The 25,810-nt window shown below is 38.3% G+C and overlaps 1 protein-coding gene across 1 annotated transcript; it reads left to right on the top strand.

Annotated features, from left to right (window-relative positions):
• The first annotated feature begins 258 nt into the window (after positions 1–258).
• rps6kc1 (ribosomal protein S6 kinase C1) lies at positions 259–25,810 on the top strand. The gene is made up of 16 exons (XM_014469204.2): positions 259–426; positions 1,972–2,007; positions 3,050–3,170; positions 3,657–3,772; positions 3,855–3,948; positions 4,026–4,079; positions 4,164–4,586; positions 4,886–5,010; positions 5,164–5,262; positions 7,150–7,197; positions 7,645–7,777; positions 9,204–10,841; positions 12,775–12,864; positions 20,001–20,083; positions 21,879–21,974; positions 23,261–25,810. The coding sequence occupies exons 1-16, from the start codon at positions 325–327 to the stop codon at positions 23,360–23,362; spliced, it is 3,360 nt and encodes a 1,119-aa protein (XP_014324690.1). The 5' UTR covers positions 259–324; the 3' UTR covers positions 23,363–25,810.

The raw sequence follows: 25,810 nt of genomic DNA, 5'->3' as shown, positions 1-25,810 counted from the left end.
ATTGATCTATATGTAGTTACAGCAGTCTGCATTCATAAATGTTTGTTTGACTTAAATAAAAAGGTTGATGTGAAACACAGATGTGTTGTATTCTTTTTTTAATACTTGAAAAGAATGAAGCTAAAACATTAAATTCAGTTAATTAATTAATTTATTAATTAATTAACTGAATATAGCCGTGCATCCCCAGTTCCATTACTACAGGTAGTACCATTGTTTTTCCTCAGGGAGGCGCTCTAGTTTAGACTTCACGCCGAATGTGATTACAGAATGAATGTGTACGGCTAGCCGGCTGATAGCTTCGGCAATGTTGTCATTCTCAGAATGATATCACAGCGGGACAGAGGAGAACTCGCTCGGTTTTATACAGTGACAGATCCTACACGGCATCAGAAAGGCTACACTTTGTATAAAGTCACAGCCAGGGTGAGTAAACCGAAGCTGGCCTTTGTGACAGCTCCGGAAATGCTAAATGTTATTAGCTAGCTGGCTAGCTTGACCTGTGCTAGCAAAGCCAATGAGATGAAGATTTCATGCAGTGATAGCAGCAATTTAAGCCGTCGAGGACGACTTTCCTATTGTAACAATTCATATTACCTTCCCAATTTCAATGCTTTAAGTATCGGGTAGCATTTCTGAGCGGCTAGCTTCTAATTTTTAACAAAACAACATGTATTACAAATCAGACTGCTACATATCAAATTTAAGACGTTGTTAACACGGAGTGACTGGATTAACCTAAAGCTGGACAAAACAGTTGTGTTTTTGGTTGTCACAGTAATGTTTCACAGTATATTTGCTTTGACTCCTCAAGTAAATCACAGAGTTCAGAATAGAATCACTTTCGCTTTTACCAACAGGAAGAACTATACACCCTGTAATGAACACACATGCTATATCTGATATGTGGTGAAATAATAACGATAGGAGCAAAAATATGGTTTCTCAAAATACCATGTTAGTATAGGAATATAATATTTCTTAAATCATTGGCTGTTGTCCCATAACATTTATGTATCTGGAACTGTGTGTTTTTCACAAGAACATGCTGACACAAAATAATCCTCCTCGCTAAAGACAGCTGATTTACAAAAAAAGGAACAACAATTATACACGTTCTTGTATAATTTGCTGTACTAGCAGCCATGTTTGCTTGGGTAAAAGCAAACCTAAGGACATTATGCAACATCATCATAATTAAGATTGCACAATTATTTTGGAACACCAAGAAAATGCTGAGAACGATTTATTGTAAAATAAATCTTTCGAAAGGTGGGTTTCAATTTCTTTTCTACTAAGAAGAAATTTAATTTACTACTAAATTATTTTTAAAATGTGCAACTCCTGTTGAGCTTAAATAAGGTTAAATGTTAAACAATGGTGAGAAGATACATTAAAATGAACATGCCTTCACATTTGTTATTGTCATATTTCAATCCAGACTTGCCACATACCGTAAGTTACCATGGCAATAACATCCCATCATGAAGTGAAGCACTTTTGTGAAACTAAAGCCCACTGCCAAACTGGGTTTTACCCCATTAAGCTACTAAATCCGACTTTAAGAACCCAAACTGGAAAATGCTCCAGAAATGCCAAAGTATTTTCTTATTTTAAAGAATTTTGTGATTGTTTTTTGTCTTCACATTTTTCTATTTTTTTACTTCTGATTTGTTAAGCCAAATAAAATATGACTTTTATTTCATTATTCTTTCAAGCATCAGAGCTCAGCAATAGTTTTAATAACAGCTGACAGAGGACTTGAGTTTGTTTGTCTCCCCCTAGCTGCCATGTTGCTTATCAAGATTTTGGAGATGTCTCGTTCTAACACACAAGCCTTTCGTCATTTGCTTCATAATGAAGTCATTGTGACACTGTGGGCTGTCCGCCCCGCTCGTCCTTGCAACTGCCCGTCTAGAAAGTCTCTATCGTGATAAAAATCCCTAATTCTGCTTTTTCTCCTCGTTACAGTTAATCTCTCGGAAGAACCCAGAAGATGTCCAAGAGGTAAACACTTATATTTTTGTATTTCTATTTACGGGAAAAACATTTTTTTACAGATTTTTTACTGTAAAATTCTGGTGTTTATTTTTACCATAGCATTTATTTGTATCCATAAAAAAAAAAATGCAAGTAATGAAAACCAGGCAGGGACTAGGTAAAAGTAAGCTTTCTTTTGCTGTTTTTTCTGGGTTTTTTTTACTTCAAAAACAAGATTTTACCATCTAAAGCTACATTGTTTATGTTACAATAGTTTTATGTAACATTTTGAGCCTTTTATAGAGAACGTTTTTGCAATTTGTTTTTCTTTTGCATCTTTTTAATTATTGCAAGTTGATGGTCTTTTTGTCAACAACAGAAATATTCAGTTCACACTCATAACTACATTGCTTTCTGTCTTATGTCTGCAAAGCTTCATCTCCCCACTTTATGGTGTATCCATTAATGTGCATTAAAAGCACAAGCATCCATTTAAAACAGAGAGGAATTCAGCGTTGTCTGGGCCCAGAGCTAATTCAGCAAGCATGATGTCAATTACATCTGTTTCTCTGAGACTAAGTTTTGCCTCGAAGCACTACATTCCTCAATAACTGAGTAGTCCTTCAGGTCAGCACTGGTGACCTGCTTAGTTTCCCTTTGAACCAACTTAAAGTGTGAGATTTTTGAAAGCCAAGATTTCACCTCAACATAAGATTACTGTGTTTTGTTGTATGGAACTTCTTTATCTGGTGATGTAGCTTGAATTTGAAGGTTTATTTAGAAAAAAATACAAATGAATAAAGACATTTAAGTTGTAAGATAAGCCAGATTTGCTAATGTGCTTTGAGTGGTTGCTTAAATTCTTTACGAAATGGCAAACGTATGTACAAAATCGATGTTAGCAACTCATAATTTGTATTTGAACAATTCAGACATGATCAAATTGCATTCATGCACGACTTTTATGTAATCAATAAACTGTTACTTTTAAACATAATAATATTGACCGGTTCTCTTTAGTAGGCTTCCTCTCCGTCTCCAGCAATGCTCTCTGTTTCTCTTGCCACAGATAATAGTATGGAAGAGATACAGTGATTTCCGGAAGCTACATCAGAATCTCTGGCAGCTGTACAAGAATGTATGTAGCCATTCTGAGCTATTTCCTCCCTTTGCGAAAGCCAAAGTATTCGGTAAGATACTAACCATTTTTACCCATTTACATCAGATGTTGACTTGTAATTATAAAACTATCATAAACGACACGATTAAAATTGAGTATTTTTGAAAACACGACGAATTATCTGGAATGCCTTGAATATACACTTGAATGCCTTTTTTCTCTTATTAATGGCCTTTAGTTGTCTATGAAAAGGAAATTAAACAATTCTGTTTCATAGTTTGTTGTTGCTGTAATTTATTTTGAGGGACTAAAGAAAAAGGGGCTAAATGTAAATGGACAGTACACTTTTCAGAATTGTATTTGTTAAATATTTTAAAAACCGTGGATTTCTTTCCTTTCACCATATGTGAACTACTTTATCTTTGTATTGTGTAAAATTTCAATCAAATGCACTTTTGTTTGTGATTGTACATGTGAAAAAGCTGTAATGTTGTAAATACAAGTTAATGCATAATGTCAGAAAACAGTTTTTTTAAGTGTTTTTGTGCATATTAAGGTCGATTCGATGAGTCAGTGATTGAGGAAAGAAGACAGTGCTCTGAGGATCTCCTGCAGTTTTCTGCAAACATTCCTGCTCTATACAGTAGTCAACACATTCAAGATTTCTTCAAGGTATTTGACAGTTTATGCAGAAGTAAGTATTAGACCAAATAGTTGAGCTTTATTTAATCATTTGCAATTTGTTTTTTCCTAGGGTGGGGAGATCCACGACGGCTCAGATCTCATTGGACCAGCTGAGCCTTTTTCTGACTTCCTGGCTGATAGTTTATCAGACTGTAGTTCTGATGGTAGGCGTACACATAAAACTTTTCCAAAATGTTTCTCTTTCTGTTGTATAAAATCTTATGAGTCATGCTTTTTTCAGTACAAAGAGACATCAGTGGTGCAGAGGAGTTGACTGTCACATCTGAGTATGGAGGTAAATTCAGTACATTTTTTGGAAAAATGTCCTATTATTTGTTAAACATTGTTTTACTAATCTATTTTGTATCTTGTCTATCAGGCCCTTCTAGTGACAGCGACCTGACCTCTCTGGCAGTGGATACAGACTCTTTGGCTGAGTTGGATGATGGCATGGCCTCAGGTAGCACCTCCCCAAACCAGCCACAGGGGGAAGCCACCAACATCAGCAGTAGCTGCAGTCCTCGTTTGCCCTCGCTGCTTGAACGCCGTACCCTGTCCCCTGCCCCCGTCCCCGCCTCTTCAGCCCCTAACCCAGAGGTCAGCTGGCCAAATCGAACACCACTCTTCTCCCGCAGTCTAAGGAAAACCAGCGGCGTCAACACTACGGACGTAAAGTCGGACTACCTCGACAAAGCCAGTGAACTGATCGGTTTTGCTGTACAAAAGGAAACTGAGCAGGACTACCAGGCAGCATTTTTATACTACCGCAGTGGGGTTGACTTGCTGCTTCAAGGAGTACAAGGTCAGAGACTTCAGAAACATTAATCTACAGGAAGTAGACTTGAGAGTTGGAACAGTTTCAGTAATGACCTTTAATGTGCCAGGTATTCAATTCAAATTTTAATGTGGTCCTTTGCTGTTCTTCTAGAGGGTTTCTAAAAGTTGCTCAGTTTCTTTTGACATTTGCTTTTAAATGTCTCTCTCTTTGGTGTAAACACAAAATAAGGTGCACTACCTCAGAGTAAAGGTTTTTTTTCCACTGACTTTGTCTTTGCCATAAAAATCCCACTAATTGAAAAATTTTCAATTACCTCTTTTCAGGTGAACCAAGTGCCTCACGACGAGAGGCGGTGAAGAAGAAGACTGCTGAGTATCTGATGCGTGCAGAGCAGATTTCAGGTCTGCATCTGAGAAGCAATATGGGTCAGGGATCAACACAGACTGTGGTGAGTGGTCACTTCTCTGCTTGGTTCATACAGGAGTTTTTTTTTTTTTTTTTTTAATGAATGCTGTTAAACATATAATTTATATCCCATTTCTTTTCATTAGTTAGAATTTAAATGTTATAACTAAAATGTTTCTGTTTTTTGTTTGCCAAGGCCTTTGGAGCTCAGTGCTGTTCTTCTTCAAGCAGAGGGGGGCAGCAGAGTCCATCTGATGAGCTGATAGCTTACAGGGTGATAGGGGTCATTAACAAGGTAAGCTTACAAGATCTGTAACCTGCATAAACTCATTTCGATTTGTTTTGATGTTCTTTAATTCCAAAATGTAATCATGAAGTGAGCCTCATATGTCTTTTATAAGGTCAAGTTTATTTGCTTAGGAAATAAATCTGTCTTTGAACGCAGCATGATTTAAGGTTAGATTTGTTTTAAAATGACAACAGTCAGGTCACGCTAGCGGTCATTTGTTTCATCATAACCCCTGACCAAGAATGCGGATGGTATCCATCTTCAGACTTCTCCTCCTTGTGTCCTACCCCATATTCTCCCATCTCTTTTATCTGAGGCAGTAAAATGTAATAGATTTACTAGATGTATGGCAAGGGCTGAGTGTGTGTATGTTTAGCGTCAGTTATGACTACCACAAGGTCAGTTTGGGTAGTTGGTCCTCTCAAACAGCTGCCGGCGAAGCAACTTCACCACTCAGCCATGAAATGACTTGGCACGGAGCTCGGAGAATGACACACAACATTGAATCGATGATTCTCAGCCTGTGTACACACACGCACACACACACACACAGAACCCGAAGGAAAACATTGACACTGCACCAACACGTGTTATATTGCACAGTATTTCAGAAACTTGCTCAAGTGCAATGCAAAAACAATTTACGCATTATAGACCTGGTCTCCTCCTCCTTCTACGTCCTCTGTTTTTATTTTAAATGAGGACAGAGGGGACAGATGGCGGGAGCTCCTCACCCTACTGCCCCTCTCTCACCCTTCCTCTCCATCTCCCCCCTCTCTTCCCTGATGTTTATTTCTTAATTATATTAGCACCCTGGCTAGCACTGCCACTCTGTTTACTCACAGCTCCATTCATATCCATTTAGCCCGCACCTGTTTGGTCCCAGTCAGGGTCGTCTGGCGAGAACGACACACACACCGGGTCATACACATATGCTCAAGCTCTCCCCTGAGATGGTGGGAGACAAGAGCAGCAATGGAGATGTTAGGTAGGAAATCAGGGATCATGGAGTGAGAAAATGAAGATGTTTTTAGAAAAATGTTTAGAATTGAAACGAAGGAAAATGATAAATGATTAGACTTTTTATGAGAATGCGTAAATTTCTTGATGATATAGTGACAACATTTTCAGTACTTTCCATATGTAGAAAAGTATATTTATTCATGTTTTTTGTCTAAAGGTTGTACATATTTACACATTCATGCATACATTGATAGATACATAAATTCATACATTTGTTTGATCATTTCACCATCTAACCATCTGTTTTTATCCAACCAGTAATTTTTCAAGTTCCATATTTAAAGCCTGGCACCCGTTAAAAAATCTGCCAAAAATAATAAGGGTCCTTCATAAATGAGCTAAAATCTTTGAAAATAAGCTTACAAGTATTGTTTGTGGGAGTTTGACAAGGAAAATTGGTATGAAATACTGATTGGTGAGATTTATTATTTTTTGGAATAAAAGTAAGTGTCGATTAAATTGTACAAATGCACCACAAACTTTTTGGCACTTCAACAATGACTGTATGCAACCAGAGCCCTGTAAACATAAACACAGCTCTCAAAATAAAGTATGCACAGCTCACATGGTCACTGATTCAGTCATTGCTCTCATAGGGCCAGTAGTGGGAACCACGGTCAGTTTTTTTAGTTTGCAAATATCATCAATTTAAGACCTTTGAAACCTTTTTGTTATCATCATAAAATACACTTCTCAGCATATTGATAACAATAAGCAACACAGTAGTTGATGTTTTTATAACCCTTGTTTGTCTTTGCACATTCCTGTCATTTTAAAACAGGAATGTAACTAAAGTGATTTTCAGTCTAAGTTTTTTTTTTAAATTTGATTTGTTTTCAAGTAGTAAGTAAACCTGCTTTTTCGCTGCAGGTTCTTCTGGTCATTGACAAGAGGACACAGGAGACATTCATCCTCAAAGTTAGTATCATTCCTGTGCTAGTGGGTGTTTGTGAATGTTTTGCTGCATTCTCGTTGTTCTGGCTACGAGTGTGAAGTGTGCCAGAAGCCCCTGTGTGTGACCGGTGTAATTGATTCTAATGGGCCTGTCTCTGTCAGCTCCTCTGCTTTCAGGTGTGAGACATATGCCAGATGCTAATGCACAAATGACTACACACGCACACACATACAGGCGAAAACCACACATTTTCTCACAGAGTCAACTTAATGTGTGGTGCTCTTTTAAATCAGATGCCACATGTAGCTTGATGAATCCAACGACTTTGGGTTGCCCTGGGGCGCAGACGATACTTTGTTAATGGAAGGTTTCTCCTTAGCCAGTTTCTCATTTTTCACTAACACCCAACAGCAAATGAAATCCTTCCGTTCCTTGTCTGATCTTGTTGTGCAACATATGTTCTGTTGTAGGGACTGAGGAAAAGCAGTGACTGTGGGCTGGCTAAGAAGACTATTATGCCTCTTTCCGTGCCCCACATGGTGCAGTTGAGAAAGTTCATCATCTCTGAAGACACTGTTTTCCTTCTGCTTCACTACGCTGAGGGTGAGACATAACCGTACATATAGCCTTAATCTTCTCAGCTTCTTGTTTTTTTCCCTTGCTCATCAGATCTCCTACCCTCTCTGTGCCCTTGTTTCAGACAGATGTTTTATTGAGATGGGTGTGTGTCACAGGTCATTATTCTGAATACCAGGTGGTGCCATGCTTCATTATCTATTGCAACACCTGGGCCTCCTTACAAGCTACTTACTCTAGGATGTGGATGTACGCTGTGTGAATACAGGGAAATACAGTCAAATCTTTTAACACCCTCATAACCCTTTTAACCTGGTGTACTCCATTATTACATTTTGCTAACATTAGTAGTAAATACTAACCCTAATGCAAAGTTGGCTTCCAGTTTTGTTATTCAGTATTCTTTTCCATTTCAAGATCCTGACGTGCCAAATCAGAAGATACAGGCAATGACCTAAGTGACATTAGACCCGACAACATGTGGATGGGTTTACTTCTGAAAGCATTGAACTGCCCTGACATTATCATCATGACTGTGAAGTCCATGTTTTTTTTCATCCACGCACAACAGATGCTAATTCCAACCCCCTAAAAGTTGTGTCTGTCATTTTACACACACCCACCACAGATACTTTATGGAAGGACCCGTGTAGTTTATCTCTCAAAACTGCTTGGTGCTTCCATTGCCAACTCTTAAATAGGAGGCATAGTGAAGCTTTGTTAGGGATAATAATCAAAATTTCAGAGCAAAGAATTTGTTTACCTTGAACCAATGATTCTCAGACAGTGAATTTCCATCACCTTTTAGGAATTAATGTATTATATTGTAAAAATGTTTAATATTCCCTTCCTTAGGTTCTTTCTTTTTCTTCCGTTTTTTCTGATTTGTAATAGATTAATGTCAGAAGGACCAATAACTCTGGAAAGTTGAATCAAGAAATGAATAGGATTTTTGAAATCCCTGGGAATTTTATGAATTTTGTAAATATTTAAGATGTGAACTTCTGTTTAGTCTTCAAATTTTCTGTTTTACAGAAATTTAGGTAATGTTGAAAAGTGTCAGTCTGACCAAATAGCCATCTTTCTTTCAGTATTTCATAAAGGATTCTCACGTTTTGAAACCAGTTAAACAACACATTAGTAAACTTCTTTACTTCGAAAACAACTGGAGATGTGAAAACTGAGCTTTTTTTGTGTTTAAAAATTCACAAAATAATACCTTCAAAACTATTATTGCAAATAAGCAGTTCCACTGGGATTTATGCATATAATGCATATAAGAATGTATATAAGGATTTGAGCTTTTCAGAGAAAGAAAAAAAAATGGACTTAATTAAACATTTTCTTGGACGTTTTGATTTAGTGGAGACCAAACCCTGTCGTCTTCGTTCTTCTTCCCTCTTGTGTAGTCCTTGTTTCTTTAATTTTAACTGTCTTCTTCTTTTTTCTTCAGGTGGGAAGCTGTGGTCTCACATCGGAAAGTACCTTCGTAATTCCAGCCCAGAGGAGAGCTTTGACATTCCTTTCATCCAGAAGAGCCATACAATGGCAGTACATTCTCCTCACCACATAATACCACAGATGGATGCAGGTTTTGCCAGCTGTGATTCAGAGCCGTATGCTGGTTCAGATATTGCTTTAGGCCTTCAGAAAGAAGGGGAAATCCCGTTCATGTCTCCTGTTAAAAGTGCCGTCCCTGCAGGGCTCCGGGACCAAATTGGAGCTCAGACTGACTCTGGTGCGACTTCTGAGGAGGAGTGCACAAACAGCTATTTGACTCTTTGCAATGAGTACGAACAAGAAAAAGTGGAACCAGATGCACTAGAAGAGGAGGTCGATGAGAGGAGCGAACAGGAAATGCTGTCTTTGGAGGTGCCTAATGCAACCGCAACAGCGTCTTCATACAGCCGTTCGCTTCTCAGCAATGACAGCCTTTCTTCCCCAGGAGGCTCTCAGGAACTCGGCTTCTTCAGTGAGTTTTCTGATAAGAGCGGCCAAACAGTTGAAACAGACCAGACCCGCAGTGAAGGACATGATCACAGTGAAGTTTTCAGTCCTGTACGATCCCCCACAGAACCTCTCTCTTTGGATCAGTCCAAACACACCCCAATGGAATTTTTCCGCATTGACAGCAAAGACAGCGCTAGCGAGGTCACTGGCCTCGATTTGGGAGAGCACTGGCATTCTCAGAAGCAGCCCCCTCAGTTTTCTACGTCTGACCTAGGTTCAGATGTCACCGAGGAGCTACCAAAGCTGGCTCAGGAAGTAAAGAGCCCATGCTTGGAGTTGTGGGGGTTGGACAGTAGCGATAAGGGGTCTAATGAGTCAGTGCCTGTCATCTCATTTAAAGAGGCAGTAGTCGAAGATGAGGGTCATCCACCAGACTTATTGGTCAATCTTCCTGTAATAAGTGGGACTGCAGACTTTACACAGGAGGAATCAGAACCTTCAGGGGTGTGTTTGGGCCTTGAAGTTGCAGCCACTTCTCAAAAGTGCATTCAGCCTGATGTCTTACAGCTACATAGCCAGCATGAGGACCTGGAGGAGCAGCACCTAGAACAAGAACTTTCATCTTTCTCTACAGCCTCTGCAACTTGTGACAATAGTCTTGCATGTACTTCTCTATGGGACGATAGCCTGGCATTTGGACTTGAGATATGTGACAAAGTCTTTGATCAAGATGACAGTCAAAGCAGTGATCACCACCTAGAAACAGGGGTTTTAAGTGAGAAACCTCAACCTTGTATAACAGGAAACACAGACTTTGCTCCAGGCCTCAGTGACACCACCACAACCTCTATCTCAGCTATGAACGGTACTCAAGCTTGCACAGTCGTTGAGAGTTTATTAGATCTTGATGGTGAATCATCAGGAGTCAATAAAGCCACAGGTGGCAGCGACTTTGATAAAGAAGTGTCACGGCTGTTTGCAGAGTTAGACGAGCTGTCGTTGGCTGCCACCCAAGCTCATATCCCAGAGGAGTTTGTGCGATGTTGGACAGTAGAAATTGTTACGGCCTTGGACTGTCTGCATCAAGAGGGCATCATCTGCCGGGACTTGAATCCCAATAACATCCTGCTTGACCATCAAGGTTAGATATATTGGTTATTGATTCATTGACTTTTCAAGCTTCCTTTTTTATTTGTGCTTACTGTTTTATTTATCAGTGTAACTTGAGATTACTTGATTAACTGACAATGTGCAGAAAATTTTAAAGTATATCTAATATCTGTATTCTGTTACAGATATTAGATAGAAGGATCCTGGCAAGTTACGGAACACCTGTGCATTGCAGAAATATTCACATTTTGTCTATTTACAGCCACAAACTTAAATGACTTGATTGAGTCATTTAAGTTGATCTATCTATATCATAGATAAACACAAAGCAGTACTTATGAAGTAGTAGGGAAATGATCTTGATTGGCTAGAATTGTATGGCTGGTTGTGGTAGAATGTGAATGCTTATTTAGTTTCACATCAGAATAGCTGACTAATGAGGCTGTATGGTGTCCATTGTTTTCATCAGAGAAACAGTCTGTGTTGAGAAACTTTCTGTGGTGGCTTATTTTTTGCAAATATTGGTCTGTAGTGCCTATCTGAAGCTAATAATTTGATCAGTTTGTGCTGTGTCCAGGATGTGTGAGAATGCAAAAATGTTAGCTATCCTTGTCCTGACTTGGACCCCATACAGTTCTTAGACGGAGGGAAGTAAGCCAAGCGTAATGATCCTCTCTGCAAACCTAATTGTTCATTGCATTTTGATTCTGTCCTTGTTGTGTGGTTTGGCTCATTCACAAATGATTGTTGTGCATGGATCAGACAGAATATGAACAGCGTCTGAGCAAGGCTGTATTTCTTGAGTTGCTGCAGGAGGTAGAGTCTCCATTGGCCCATTTGATGAACAGTATCTATGTGAGAACCAGCTCAAACCCTGAGAAAGGGTAGTTTAGGGAAATTCCATCCTCATCTCCAAAAGATACATAAATATTTGCAAGTTTTTATAAAATAAAATGTGAAAACTGTGTAGTGCATTTGGATTGTGCTTCTCCTAAGTCGATACACGGTAGTCCAATTACTGCGTCAACTCTTTAGTCCTACAATTCCAGCAGATTTTCAAGTTTTGCCACAGATCCTGAGTTGTACTACGATTAGTTTTGCCATACCGCCCAAATAGAAGCAACCCAAAGCAGGATGATTACCATGTTTAATAGGTGGATGGATTGTGTGTTCACATGGCCTGTTTCAAACTGCAAAGGGGAACTTCTTGTGGTCCTTTTTCTGTTCCCAGATAATGGATTAAGCAGTGATCAGTGAGATCACTGTGAGAAATCTGTGGTGCTTCAGATTTCCATTTGTAAATTTTTTTTATTGTGCAATACTTTGTCTTAAACTACAAATAAAGTAAACTAAGTTTGTGGTGGAGAAATGTGAAAATCTGAAAACATTTCAGTGGTGTGAATAAGTTTGCAAAGCAGTATATATTGCCTTTTTATTGCAAGAAAAAGAAAATTCAGCAGCTGTGAGTCTTTCTTCTCACCTTCGAAGTGACTTCTTACCATTTTGTTAACCAGTGATGACGTTTTATTGCTTAATCACAAACTGGTTTATTAGACTGAAGGCTCCTCTGGCTTGTTTTAGCCTGATGTTAAAATTTCCCCCAACAACTTCTTTTGTCGTCCTACAATCATCTCTCTCCACCTCGTTATCAACAAGCGTCTAATTAGCTGAGTGGCTGTTTTCGTCTCCCTGGTGGTAATTATTGTTCTAAAGGGCCCATCAGCGGCCTAGTGTGGTGCATCAGTCTGGCTAGCCTAGGCTAATGGCTACGGCTACCTAATGACACCATTAGTTCTAATGATAGCGTTAACGGGTAGCCGCTAAACAGGAGTAATCGCCAGGGCTGTTTGCTTGAAAAGCTCACAGAGGACTGTAGAGGGGTAGAAAGGAAAGGAGGAAGGGAGCTCTTCAGAGGCCTGTGAGTAGTTTGGAAAGTTGAGTGTTTTCTTTTCTTCTCTCCTTAGGGCATGTGCAGCTCACCTATTTTTGTAGTTGGTGTGATGTGGAGGAATCCTGTGACAAGGAGGCAATGGCCAATATGTACTGTGCACCAGGTGAGAGACAAAAATGTTTTAACACTTTCTGAATTACTCATCATAAGCGCAATTTTCTTTTTTTTTTGGCTATTTTCTCATCAAGCTCTCATTCAGAGCAATCTGACCAGATTCAATTCATGCAAGATACTCCCTTTCAAGCGTGAAGTAAATATTTAAATTTTCATAGACTCAGTATTAGTTTTGGACTCTCTTAACAATATAATACATTTTTAGATTTCTGATGAAGCAAAGACATCAGTTTTTAAAATAATATTTGGGTTGCTTGCTTTACCTATTTTTTATTATTTTTGCTATAGAAACAAAAATAATAAGGAAATAAGGAACAACAGCACTAGCAACATAAGGAAAAAGCATCTGTTTTATTTTAAATACCTGTGAATCAAATATTATTTAATTAATTTCTGCAGCAACATTGGGTTGATAAGACACATATAAAAGAGATTTTATTGTTCTGGTCGTAACAGATTTCTGGTTGTCTTTGTGGTATAAGCTGCCCATATGAATTTTTTTCCCTAAATTTTCTTTTAGAAAATGAATATCTCTGCTTCAAAGCATCTGAAACTCATATGATGTCTAAATTGAATTGCACATCCATACTCATTCCCTCTGTACCAAACCAAAGACAGATCTGGTTTTTTCTTGTGAGAACTTTGGATAAAAGCTTTCTCTGAACTTCCAAATTCAATCTACTGTAGCTTGAATATTTATTCATGAAAATCTGAAACAAATGACAAAAACAGTGGTGGTGTTTTACGTTTGAATATTCAATCTCCTAAATTAACTTTATCTCACTGTAGTTCTTATGTTGTCCTGTAGAGGGCGGTGTTGTGCTGCATTCAGCCCTGTAACCCTGTGTGTCGCCCCCAGCTAACTTGTGGGAGCTCTGGCATGCTGTTTAAAAGTTGCCTAAAACAAACTGCTGCTAGACTACAGCTTCAAGTTCCTATTTAGCTCTTCTGTGTGTGTGAGGGAGTATTTTTGTTTGTTCATGAGACTTCAATTGGTTGCTATTTTTTCCTCATTAATATATCGCTCTGTGCGTACATCTACAAACTGTACTGCTTGTTATGTTTAAGTTATTTCTGCAGATTACTCTGGATTCTGAGCTAACTGAAAACTCCCTATTTATTCACTTTTACACACTTTTACCTTCTGCTTATCTGTCTTATTTATCCACTCTCACCAGGAATGCTAAATCCTTATTTTGCTACATTTCTTGCAGTAAATCACTTTTTGAGAAAGATGGAAAGCTCACATTTGGAGCCTGTATATTATAATTATACACCTTAGAGTCTAAGTGGTAATTAGGCATGAGTTTCTAACTACAAAATCTTGACTAAAAAAACCATGTTGTCCCATTATCTCTATTTTACACAAAAAAATGAAAACAAAAAAAATTTAATATGATAACCACTTATTTATAAGAAAGAAAGCACAATACGTTCCTACTGCTTCTGATTTTTACACTTCTATCAATGTTGCTGCTTTTAGCTGCTTAGTAGCTTTCTCACGGCTTAAGAACAGGAGTCTTAAAAGGGCTTCATCTTAATAAAAGTGATCATATTTTAAGTTTCCACACTGTGAATGTAAGAGCGTTTTACCTCTAAATATTTCTGAGCAGTCAAATTTGTCTTACTTGTAAACAAAGGGAAAGTGTAGCAACCTTGTTTCAGCCAGAACGCAGAAAATGGTATGGGATGGGAGTATTTTCTCTGGCTTAATAATAAAAGGGCTTTGTACTGTATGAATGGTGCATCATGACGGCCTTTTGGTAAATTGAGTGTAAATAATGACGTTTGATTCCTGAACATGTGAATTTGATCCAAACATGCTTGTCTTATAAATGTTGAATTTTATGTGCATCATCCAAGCAGTGCTGCTGTTTAAATTAGCTTGTTTAATTTTAATTTGACAGCTTCTGTGCATCATAAATGAATATCATGTTGCTATATGCAGCCATTTTAAACTGCTGGCTCTTGTGTATCCAAACAGCCCCACTAAACATTAAAAAGCCCTCATATAAGGTGTGAAGCATCTTGATAGTTACGCTTGATCCCCAGTGGATTATTGGATGCAATTCATACTATTTCCCAGCAGGGGGTGTGTTGCGATACCATAAAGTTTAAAGACCGCTACGACATTTATTGACTGGGTGACTGATTCTACTGAATCGCAGACAACTTCCTCTCTTTATCTTGATTCTCATTGTTCACGTTTACCTTAAACTTGGTGATGACGCCACATTGCAAAAATAATGCCTTTCCCCTACTGATATTTTAGTCCATACACCCATACATGCATCCACTCATTATATTTAAGTACAGTGGAGAACACACACACCGATGCAGAGGTTAGTGAGTGTGTGTCTCTGGTGCCCTTGTTATGTATTGCTGTTTATCCAGACAGGGTCAGCTCTTGCTATGGCTTCATTCCTGATGACAGATTTATGAGTGTTTGCCAGAAACCTAGCAGGGTGCCTGCTGTGACTGAAGCACCCCGTGTGTGTGCGTGTACATGTAGGTGTGTGTGTGTGTGTGGGAAGGAAGATGGTATGTTTTTTAAAACACACTCATTCACACCCAAAAAACACGGGAGTGTACTTGGAAAATATGGCGACGGGGAATTAATCTGTTTATCCTGCTCTTGTGCTTATTTATTTTCTCACTGTTGTGTCATTACAGATAAACATCAGATGGCTAATGTTTTGTTCACTGATAAGGAAAGAAAAGGTGTTGACTTTTTTTTCTGTAGGACAACCTAGTTTTAGCAGAAAGGGGAATTGTTTATTGTTCCATTTATAAGGAAGCAAAGCTGAAACTGATTGTCTTGGTCGTCTAAGAAAAGGGAAATTCGGTTTTCTTCCTCTTTGAGGGAACAGTTACTGAGGACTTCATCATCCTTGTTTTGGATCCTTTTACCTACTCAGCTAAACATGATCTAAAAGAAGATAAAGTTTAGTTCCTCTTTTGTTGCCCGACCATCATTTCATTGTTTTGAAAGGCAGTTCAAGGAAGGCATAACCTGGCAGGACTTCTGCTTTATTTTTAACTGCATGTTCTCTTACTTCACAGTGAAGACACATAAAATAATTGGTTAGGAACAGATAAATTATTTGATTATTACAGGGTTTCTCTCCAGTCATGATGAATTAAAGAAATCACAGTTTCAGGTCTTTGAAACTCCTATAAATGCCACATTTTTTTGTCATTACATTTAGCTACATGTGAGGTCATTTGTGCGTTTTTTCATTGTATTTATTTACTTATTCATTAGTTGCACTTCTTCCTAACAAAGGGATTTGTTAGGAAGTCTTTTTTTCTGCTATGACAAAACTACAAAACCCAGAGATTCATCCTTCCCTGTAAACCCTTGAAAGACTTTTCTTCTTGAAACAGAATTTGTGTGTTTTATTTAGGAAAATAAAATAAAAATGTTCTTGTTACATTATCTAACATACATCTATAATTAGGTTATAAAGGTAACTGACATCATATTATTTTCTTTTACTTGTGTATGTCTTAAATTTAAAACAAGAAGGGCTTAGTAGGCTCTTTGAAAATGACAGATACCTATACCATCCTTTCCATGTAACAAGGACTTCTCAAAACTGTCTTGTTAAGCAACCAAATACAGGTGCACATTATTACATTTGCTTAGAAAAGGGCTCCAAAGGTGCACATTTGGTAGCAGTGTGGCCTTGCAGCAGGAAGGTCCTGGGTTCAAATCCCGGCCTGGACTCTTTCTGAATGGATTTTTCATGTTCTCCCTGTTCATGCTGGATGAATATCATAGAAAAGTGAATTTATTTCAATTATTTAATTCAAGAAGTGAAAGCTATTGCTTATAGATTCATTATAGATGGTGATGTATTCAATTCAGTTACTTGTGATGATGATTAACAGGGAATGAAAACCTATCATTAAATTTCTCAGAAAACGTTAATATTACATGAGACTAAGAAAATATGTTATGTCAATGCTGTGGCCTACACAAAGTCACTGATATAGTTTTCGAGAAAGATCACTTAAGCTGATGGCATGTGAATGTGTGTACTCAATCATGTTAATGGAAAGTTGAGTGGAAGGACAAATGTGGTAGAAAACAGCACACTAGCAACATGGAAAATGTAGCCCTTAGAGGACTGAAAAGGTAACCCAGTCACAGAGCTTGGGCTGTGGAGTGAGGCTGAAGTCAGCATTTTAAGAGCATCACACACAGACACATTGAGGACTTCACCTGTCGCAATGCTTGTGTTAAGCCACTTCTAAACTTCAGACAGTGTCAGAACAATCTTACATGTGTTTAGGAGAAGAAAGGACTGGATTGCTGCTAATAGGTTCAAAGTTCTCTTTTCAGATGAAGTTTTCATTTAATTTGTAATTCAAGTTCCCATAGTCTGGAGTTAGAGTGGAGAATCAGAATTGCTTTAGAAAGATGAGACACCAGATGCAACATTGCAGATAAAAATGAAAGATACTAACATATGTTAGTACTGATTTAAAACTATTATGAATTATTTCATAGAAATACATTAACATTTAAATCTTTTGAGAAAATTAATTAGAATGTTGGCTTTTAATTAACAGCAATAATCATAATCATCTGAAAAATATATTACTGTGTGCTATCAAATTATGTTGAAATTATGTCAAAACCTGTCAATCACCAATCAGAGTTGATCAAAGAAAAAATAATTTAATTAATGTATTAATAGTTTTAAAATACTTGTCTACTTGGTGCTGGGTGGCTCAATTGGTAGTGCCGGTGCATCATATTCAGAGGCTATTTAGTTGTCCTTGGTTCAGTTCCCAGTCTTGGTTCATTTGCTGCATGTCTTCCCCCTCTTTCTTTTTAATAAAGGCCAACAGTACCAAAACATTAAAAAAAAAAAAACTTGTATCCGTTTATATAGTTTAACTTTAAATTGTCTCTAATGTAATTTATGTCTTCTTTGTAAATTACATCTGTTCCTTGATTACTTTTTCCAGTAAATCACAACAAAATGTCTAAATGCTTGACAGGTGCTAACCTATTTTTGTGTAAAAGTGTTCTTGTGTTTTTTACTCATTTTATTAATCTGATTTCATTTGAGTTTGTTTAAATTGGCAGACTTTACTGTGTAAAAAGGCTATTTTGTCTCTTGTGTTGCCTTTGACAAACTGTGCAAACTGTGTGTGTGTGGGCGTGCGTGGGTGGGGGTGTGTGTCTGCTATCTATTGTGTCTTCACCCCTGAATATCTTATGTTAAGTCCTTTGTATTGTTTAGAAGTGTTTCGTGAAAGCTTTCATTACTTCCCACCTACATGTAGTTTACTTCCTCTTTCTATGACGGCCGTCAGTTAAGTTTTTAGGGAAGTCGGTCTACGAGGAGAAGAGAGAAAGTTCCTTATGGTGCCCATGAGAAATGAGATGCAGTGTGATTAAGATACAAAGCCGGAGAGAAGGTCACTGTTGGATGGAAAGGGAAGGAGAAGAGGCCACTGTCACTGTTGGATGGAAAGGGAAGAAGAGGCCACAAGCTGGAAACTTTGTGCTGTTGTGCACGTTATGTCTTTTAGGTTTGTAAAAGTCTTAATTGTTCAAGAAAAGAGCAGGTAACACACCATGAATCCCACTTGCAACAGTGGGCTCATGGACGCCGCTAATTCCCCCTTTCTACCCACTTTTTCTCCATCCTGTTTCCTCCCTTCCTTGCTCTGACAGAGCAGTAAGTGTAGCCAGCTCCACTGTACTCCCCCTGCAGCTCCTTAGACATTAATCCATTGTGATGACATCGACCTTGCTCTGAGACGCACACGCGTGTGTATGTCCAGCATCTCCCCTCCGGCTCATAACTACACAGGTATCACTGGTCCGTTCAATGACGATCTTCTCTCCTTGGCTGTCAAAACAGTGGTCCTGGGAAGCCCTAAAGACTGGTTGCTCAGTTAGCTCTGTGTGTGTGTGTGCATCCGTGTGTGTGAGACATTCAAGTTGTACCGTAGCCCTCTCCAACCTTGGCTGCAAAGAGAGCTGCACAGGGCCCCGGAGTTTTCCGGCAGCCTCCAGGAAATGAGGGGTCTTTGTCTAAAATGCGCCCCCATCTGAGGAGCCTGGTCCCTGGGCACACACAACCGTGACCCTGGGTCCCGGCCCTCTGGGTGACCAGCTCCCCTCCACCCCCATCCCTCTGGAGAGTGGGGAAGAGGCAAGCTGAGCAACACATGAGGCCATCTGGTACCCAGCGGAGCCACCATACAGCAGCTATGAATGAATGTCACTCTTAGTATCATTCAGCTGCGGAGTCCTGCAGCCTTCAGTAACGACGGCTGTCAGGCTGCTATGACTTCTATGAAATGTTCACCTATTGGAAGGTTTTGTATTTTCTTTTGCTTGTAAGACCTGACTGCTGGTGTTACAACTTCAATGTAACATAGTTTTGTCATCGGCAAGAAAGAAACCATTTATGAAACTTTGATGGGACATTAAACATATATTAAAAATAAATAAAGAAATGTGATCAAACTAAAAAGATATACTTGATATATTTTTCTTTTTCAAATTAAAACCTTTTTCATTTTGATGTTTGGATGGCAAATACATCCAAACATCAGAATGAGTCAGAAATGAATTAATTTATATAAAACAGCCTGTATTGTAAAATATCAAACACAAACCTTACCCAAAACCTTAAGGTAAAAAAAAATAGAAAGAAAATGACACATATAGTGTTTGATTGTTACCATGTCTTAGTGTGTGTGTGTGTATTATATGAGAGTGTGTTTACGTTCGGGGTCAGGTCATGCAGATGGTGTGAAGTTGCAGCACAGACGGTTTCCTCAATTTCACTGCTTTTTATTATGCAAATTGCCCTTCGATGAGACACACTTGGAGTGTGTGTGTGAATAGGTTTGAGACAGAGAAAAAGAGACTGTGTCCATTATTTTTGCTCATTTTATCCAAATTATATGGAGTAAGGCAAGAAGCAGAGTTTAAACTGAAGCCATTAGAAAAGGAAAATGCAGAAAATAACACATCTTAGAATCATTTTGTGTTTTGAATTATTTCCATTGTATATTTTCTCAACATGAGTTTTTTTTTTACCCTTTTATTTTATTGATTATTTCCGTCTCTTCTTTTGCCATTGTCTTCAGAGGTGGGAGGGATCAGTGAGGAGACGCCGTCCTGTGATTGGTGGAGTTTGGGCGCCATCCTCTTTGAGCTCCTGACAGGCACGGTGAGTCAAAATGTATTGACTGTGTTCCTAAGGTGTTGTGGGATTTCTGTAGGTGTCTTGGCTTTCAGCTCTCACACACTCTTTATGGTTGTGCCAGGTAGTGTGTGTGATTCTGCACGCGTGTCGGTGTGTGTTTGAGAAGGTGGAGTTGGTTGGGGGGGGCAGGGGGGTTTCAGGGATGTGGGTGAGATTTGTGTGTGAGGTGCGTCTTGGCTGCGGTCTCTTCCTACGGTTCTCGGAGAGTGCCAAGGGGTGTCGGTGTGACTGTCTCCCCCAGCCTGAGCTCCATCTGCTGGGCCACTGGGTCAGCTCTCCCCGGTCCTCTCTGCTGGCTCCCGGAGCAGCGCTGGGCTTGGGGCATGCTGACCTCAGATCAGCATGAAAGGTGAAGACCTGGGCAGCTCTCGGGATGCTGCAACTTGTCTGGTCAAGGATCAGAGGAACTGCCTTTCAAGACAGGCGTATGAGGAAATGAAATGTTTCCATAAATCGAAACAAGCCTTTTTGTCAGTAACAAACTTTACTGAGATTACTGAGATTTTTTGTGCGTGATCAAGACTGATTAACCTCCTTTACTCCAATACCACTGGAAAAAAAGGCAAGTAGAACCAGGTGCCTTTAGAAGTCTCTTGTGTGGACTAACCATGAACACACCATCTCCACTGAGACATGGTGGTGGCAGCATCATGTTGTTCAAATGCTTTTCTTTATTAAGACATGAAATCTCATCAGAGTCTATAGATTAATGGATGAAAACTGAATTCACTCAGCAAGAATTGTAAACTGCTGCTCTTGATGGCTTGATTACTTTGTGTGGTGTTATCACATCGAATCTAATTAAAACACTATGAAATTTGTCCTGGTAACGTGTCAAAATGTGAAAAAGACAATGTGCAAAATTATCGTTTGCAGATTCCAAATATAACCTTTTATGAAGAACAAATATATCCACAGTGTCAAGTGCAGTCATTGAGTGCAGCTGCAGTGTCTTTTCTATTTTTATTGTCTACCTATTTTGAATAAATTCTAATTGTGCGTCGGTGTGTGTACCTATCTGCTGTCTGTGTTGGATTAATGTTATGTTTTAACAATACGCACGTATTTACCTGGGTGGCAAAAAAAAAGAAAGAAACCCCGCTACACAGATGTCTCCTTTGATGATTATGCCTTTGTGCGGCCTTGGCAGGAACACATACACACAGGCGCACACAGTGTCTCTTGATCCTTGCAGGATAAGATCTGGCCTGAAGCAGTCTTAACTGCTGGTAGGAACACAGCCAGAAGTCCTGGAGCATCTTTCACATGAGAGAGAGAGAGGCAGCAGCCCTAACTGTTGGGGGAAAATACACATCACTTATGGCTTTTACTTGATGCTTTGCTCCAGCGTTTGTACCTTTTTCATTGCTGAGGCAGAGATAAGTTATTATTGTCAATTATGTTGACAGAAGGTCCATATTCTGCAGCTGAAAAGTCAAACTTTGAAAAACAACTTTAAATGCTCAGCATGAATAAAGTGCAACCTGACCAAAAACAATAATGTTTTTACTCTTTCTGTGACTTTCCCTCTGTCTGACTCCCACAACAGTTCCAAGAAAGACCAACAGCAGTGAGATCATTAACCTGCTGTTTGCCTGATCAGTGTTGTTTCAGGTGCTCTGACTGTCTGTTCTCCTCCTGTCTGTCCAGCTCCGATGCTTTACTGCTGACTTAGACTCTGCGGGTGTCGGACCATTCTGTGTTTTACATTGATGGTTATCTGCCTCTCCTCTTTCCACTCCTGCTGCCCTGTGCACAGTCGCTGCTGAGCTGCCATCCAGCAGGAATTGGCCGTCACACAGCTCTCAACATCCCAGAGTGTGTTTCAGAGGAGGCCAGATCTCTGCTGGAGCAGGTGAGAGGGAACACCTACAACAAAACGAGGGTTCCCCAACTCTAATAATTGATTTTAACTTTAGTTTGTTCTTTGAGGGGAAATGTTGAATCTATATTCAATACTTCATTAGGCACAAATGTTCAGTTGCTTAACGCAAATAGCAAATCAGTTAAAATTAATGGTTAAAAAACGTGTCATGGTTGTTGGTACTATACGAGAATTTCCAAAACAGGAATGCGCTGGGATTTTTTTCATTTAGTCATCTTTCAGGTTTATATGGCGAAGGGTTGGAAAAAGAGAAAACAATCACTTAACTGCAGTTGTTTGGATGAAAATGCCTTCAAAGGAAAATGGGCAGACTGGCAACAGTAGCTCAAATAAACACTCCTTACAACCAGGGAATTATCCAAAAATTGGATAATAACAGATTTGAAAGATGTTGCTTGGTTCAGAGAGTTTTGATTTTGAGTACACCATTTGGATGCTGTGTTTAATAACCTGCAAAAAAAAAAAAACATGCACCGACCACCAACAGCAGCTCAGGCACAGTTCCTGACTGAAGATAACTTCAACACCACAGCCTACTTAAGTATCATCCTATATATATTTCCTAGGGCCAGAACCTCAACACATTCAATTTGATTAACATAAATTTTAATACTAAAAATTTAATGTAATGAATCACTTTTTATTTGACTTGTAAGGGATATTTATTCATAAATATCCCTTACAAGGGATATTTATAAATTTTCTGCTTAGAAAACAGACTAGCATTGCTGATATATATTTTATTATTTCTATGAAACAAGTGCTTTTTGTTAACTACCTTAAAGTAAAAATATATATCTATATTTAAACTTAATATGATTACAACTAACGAATGGTGTGGGATGCTTTTTGTATGAAAACAAAAAACTGGGTTTAATGACTACCTTAAATGATCATCAGTGTATGAATGTTTCCAGACAGATTAAGGCAGATAATGAAACGTAGTCTCCTCTTGATGGACATGTCCTTAATAATGTCGCTGGCACCATGCTGATGTCTTAAAGCTAATTGCAAATCCTCAGAACTGCTAATCTTTAGATGTACATTAATGTGGTGGTTAGCTTGGATTTCCCTCTGCTTAATGCATAATAAATCTGACAGAAATGATGCGTGGTTGAGCTATGAAGGTGAATTTTCTGTTGTATGTACATATACATATATTACTTGCTGAAATTGTGTATTTGTCCTTATTACATTTAATTTCCTTTGCCAATTACTACCTAAATGCTGTTTTCTGTTTGTTTGTTGTGATCCAGTTACTCCAGTATAACCCAATGGAGAGACTGGGAGCCGGCGTGGGAGGAGTTGATGACATCAAGTCCCACCCCTTCTTTGCCACTGTGAACTGGGCCAAATAGATGCACAGCCAGACATTCAAATTCCCACATGCTACGTGGATAGTGGGGTTTTTTTCTACACACCCTTGTGAAAATGTCAGATTTTTTTATGTGTACAAATGAAACCATGATGAATTGTTTCAAACTCTTTCCACCTTTAATGTAACAAGTATGCTACACAATTCAACTATAAAACAAATGTGCTTGAGGGAAACATGTAAAAGAAGAAAAAGTTGACCGAATGTGGATACCCTTAAATTAATAATATGTTAAAATATGGTTAAATTCAGTATTAGTTTTTTAATTTGAGACGTATAGCCTGCTACATCTTAACTTAATATTTACCTCCTTTACTTTCCAAAAGTTATCTAAATGTGTAAGATTCAGATGACGTATTTCATCTACAGGAGGTCTACGAGAAACCTCAAAGACTTTCTGTCAGATGACATTCTGAGCTCTTTGATTTCAGAATCTTAATTCTCCTCTGTTAATACCAGAGGAGAATTAAGATAATTGTTTTGTGAATTACATTGGAAAACAAATCATGCAGGAAAGCAAAACCTTGCTTCATCTTCTGCAGAAAGACTGTAGACATCTAAGCCCAGAGGATGGTGTTTCTACCACCATGTTTCAATTTGGGTATTATGATCTTTAGTAATGCTCCATGTGTTTTGTACCAAACATAAATATATTTAAGTTGTATTTAACTTATTCTTCTCCTCCTACAAGGTCTATGAAGATTTTAGCCAGACCTTGAGATTTTCTTTCCAAGAATTCTCTTCTTTTTTTAACCACTTTACTGCTCTGTCCAGACTTATGGAGATGTGATTGTTGTCAAAGGACAATTAGTACGAACCAGATTAAGGTTTTAGTCTTAGGTTCCCATCTTTGTTTAATGACTGTTGTAACTATGACGTGTATAGTATAGATAAAGCTGACAAGTCTTTTTTTTTTTGCTTTTCCTGACTGATACCTTTGCAAACTGAACTTTATCTAAAATATGCAAAAGGGATAATAACAAGAATGACAAGAAAATCATTTTAAAACAGGAAATAAAGCGGAACTTTATTTCAGATTCACTATATCCCATGGCAGGTGTGTTTCAACAATGTATTAGTTTTATGTTTAACATCAGGTTGTTGCAGCTTTTTAGATTTTTTTACAGGTTTCCCTTAACAAAATTTTTGTTTCAATTGAATAATATTTGGTCTATGTCAGATTAATGGTGGAAAGACAGCTGAAAATCTTTTTTGTTTTCCATCAGAAAGAACTCCCATTTTATTGGGACTGTGTAGACTTTTTACATCCACCGTAGAGTGAAATCAGATTATGCATTTTCTCACAAACCTTTAATCACGTTCAAAGTATCAGATCATGAGTGTAAAGTTTTCCCTCTTCACCTCATTGATTGTGAGTTGTTTTGTGCAGGGAACGGTGCAACGGTACGAGGTAATAATTCACTACAATGCTGTTGCTTTTCCACTCATTCAGTCTCACAATATCTTCACTACATTAACTCTGTGTCAGGAAGACATCATTATTGACAGAGGATTATATAATCATCCCATTTATTGTTTCTCATTACTCAAGGAGCTCACAGACTGACTGACGTAAAACTGTGCGGCTATGATTTAAAATCCGAAGTCTAAATACCAGCCTAAGAACAGCAGCATTAAGGGACTCTATGCAAAGGTGCATAAGCAAAATACTCAGAGAAAGTCAATGTTTGTTGTTGAATTTAGTCATAGTCGAATTATTTAATAGATTAGTGCAGAGAAAAGTCTCAGGAGTAGAGTCATCTCTGTGCAGAAATCTGAGAAAGCCTCAAGCGCGCATTTGTAAACAGCCCTTTTACAGTTCGAAGATATTTTTATGATTCAGAGAAAAATCTCTGCCCTTTGCTCTCTACCCTGCATTTTGTGCATGTTGAATTAGAATCACTGTAATATATTTAAAGCAATGAAAAGTTTGTGGAATAATAAATGGCTTTTGTCTTGTAAAAATATCTTTTTAAGAATGCTGTGTTTGGTAAAATGTAAACATGGAAAAATCTTGATCATGTTCAACTTTGTCAATCACTTGCCAATCAAAATCTTAATGCGAGACACTGGAGTAACACATTTACCAATTTGCCACAAAGGTTTAAATAAGATTTTGATTTCTACTGTGGCTGGTTTACAGTTTTCTAGTTGGAGACCTTACCATGTATCACTTCTGTGTCATTATGAGTTGATTCTCAAAATAGTAGAATCAGAAACATGTCTCCACTGTAAATATGACTCTCCTACTCTTCACTAAACATGGTGAAATACATTGTAAGTTGCTAGCTTTAATAACAGTTGTTTTTTTTATTAGAAACATTGTTGCTGCTGATTTTTATTATTATTATTATTATTATTGTGCTCCCTTTTGTCCATGCTCTGTGTTGTGTCAGTGCATTTTGGAGAACAATAAACCATACCTGGATGA

The sequence above is a fragment of the Xiphophorus maculatus genome, chromosome 15 (assembly GCF_002775205.1).
Source record: "Xiphophorus maculatus strain JP 163 A chromosome 15, X_maculatus-5.0-male, whole genome shotgun sequence".
NCBI lineage: Eukaryota > Metazoa > Chordata > Actinopteri > Cyprinodontiformes > Poeciliidae > Xiphophorus > Xiphophorus maculatus.
The sequence above is the reverse complement of the archived record's forward strand: the minus strand, read 5'-3'. Positions and strand labels throughout refer to the sequence as shown.

Coding starts and splice junctions, on each gene's coding strand:
- rps6kc1 (XM_014469204.2), top strand. CDS start 325: ATGATATCACAGCGGGACAGAGGAGAACTCGCTCGGTTTTATACAGTG. Junction 5,011..5,163: donor AGGGATCAACACAGACTGTG/GTGAGTGGTCAC, acceptor TTGTTTGCCAAG/GCCTTTGGAGCTCAGTGCTG. Junction 20,084..21,878: donor TTGAGCTCCTGACAGGCACG/GTGAGTCAAAAT, acceptor CCCTGTGCACAG/TCGCTGCTGAGCTGCCATCC.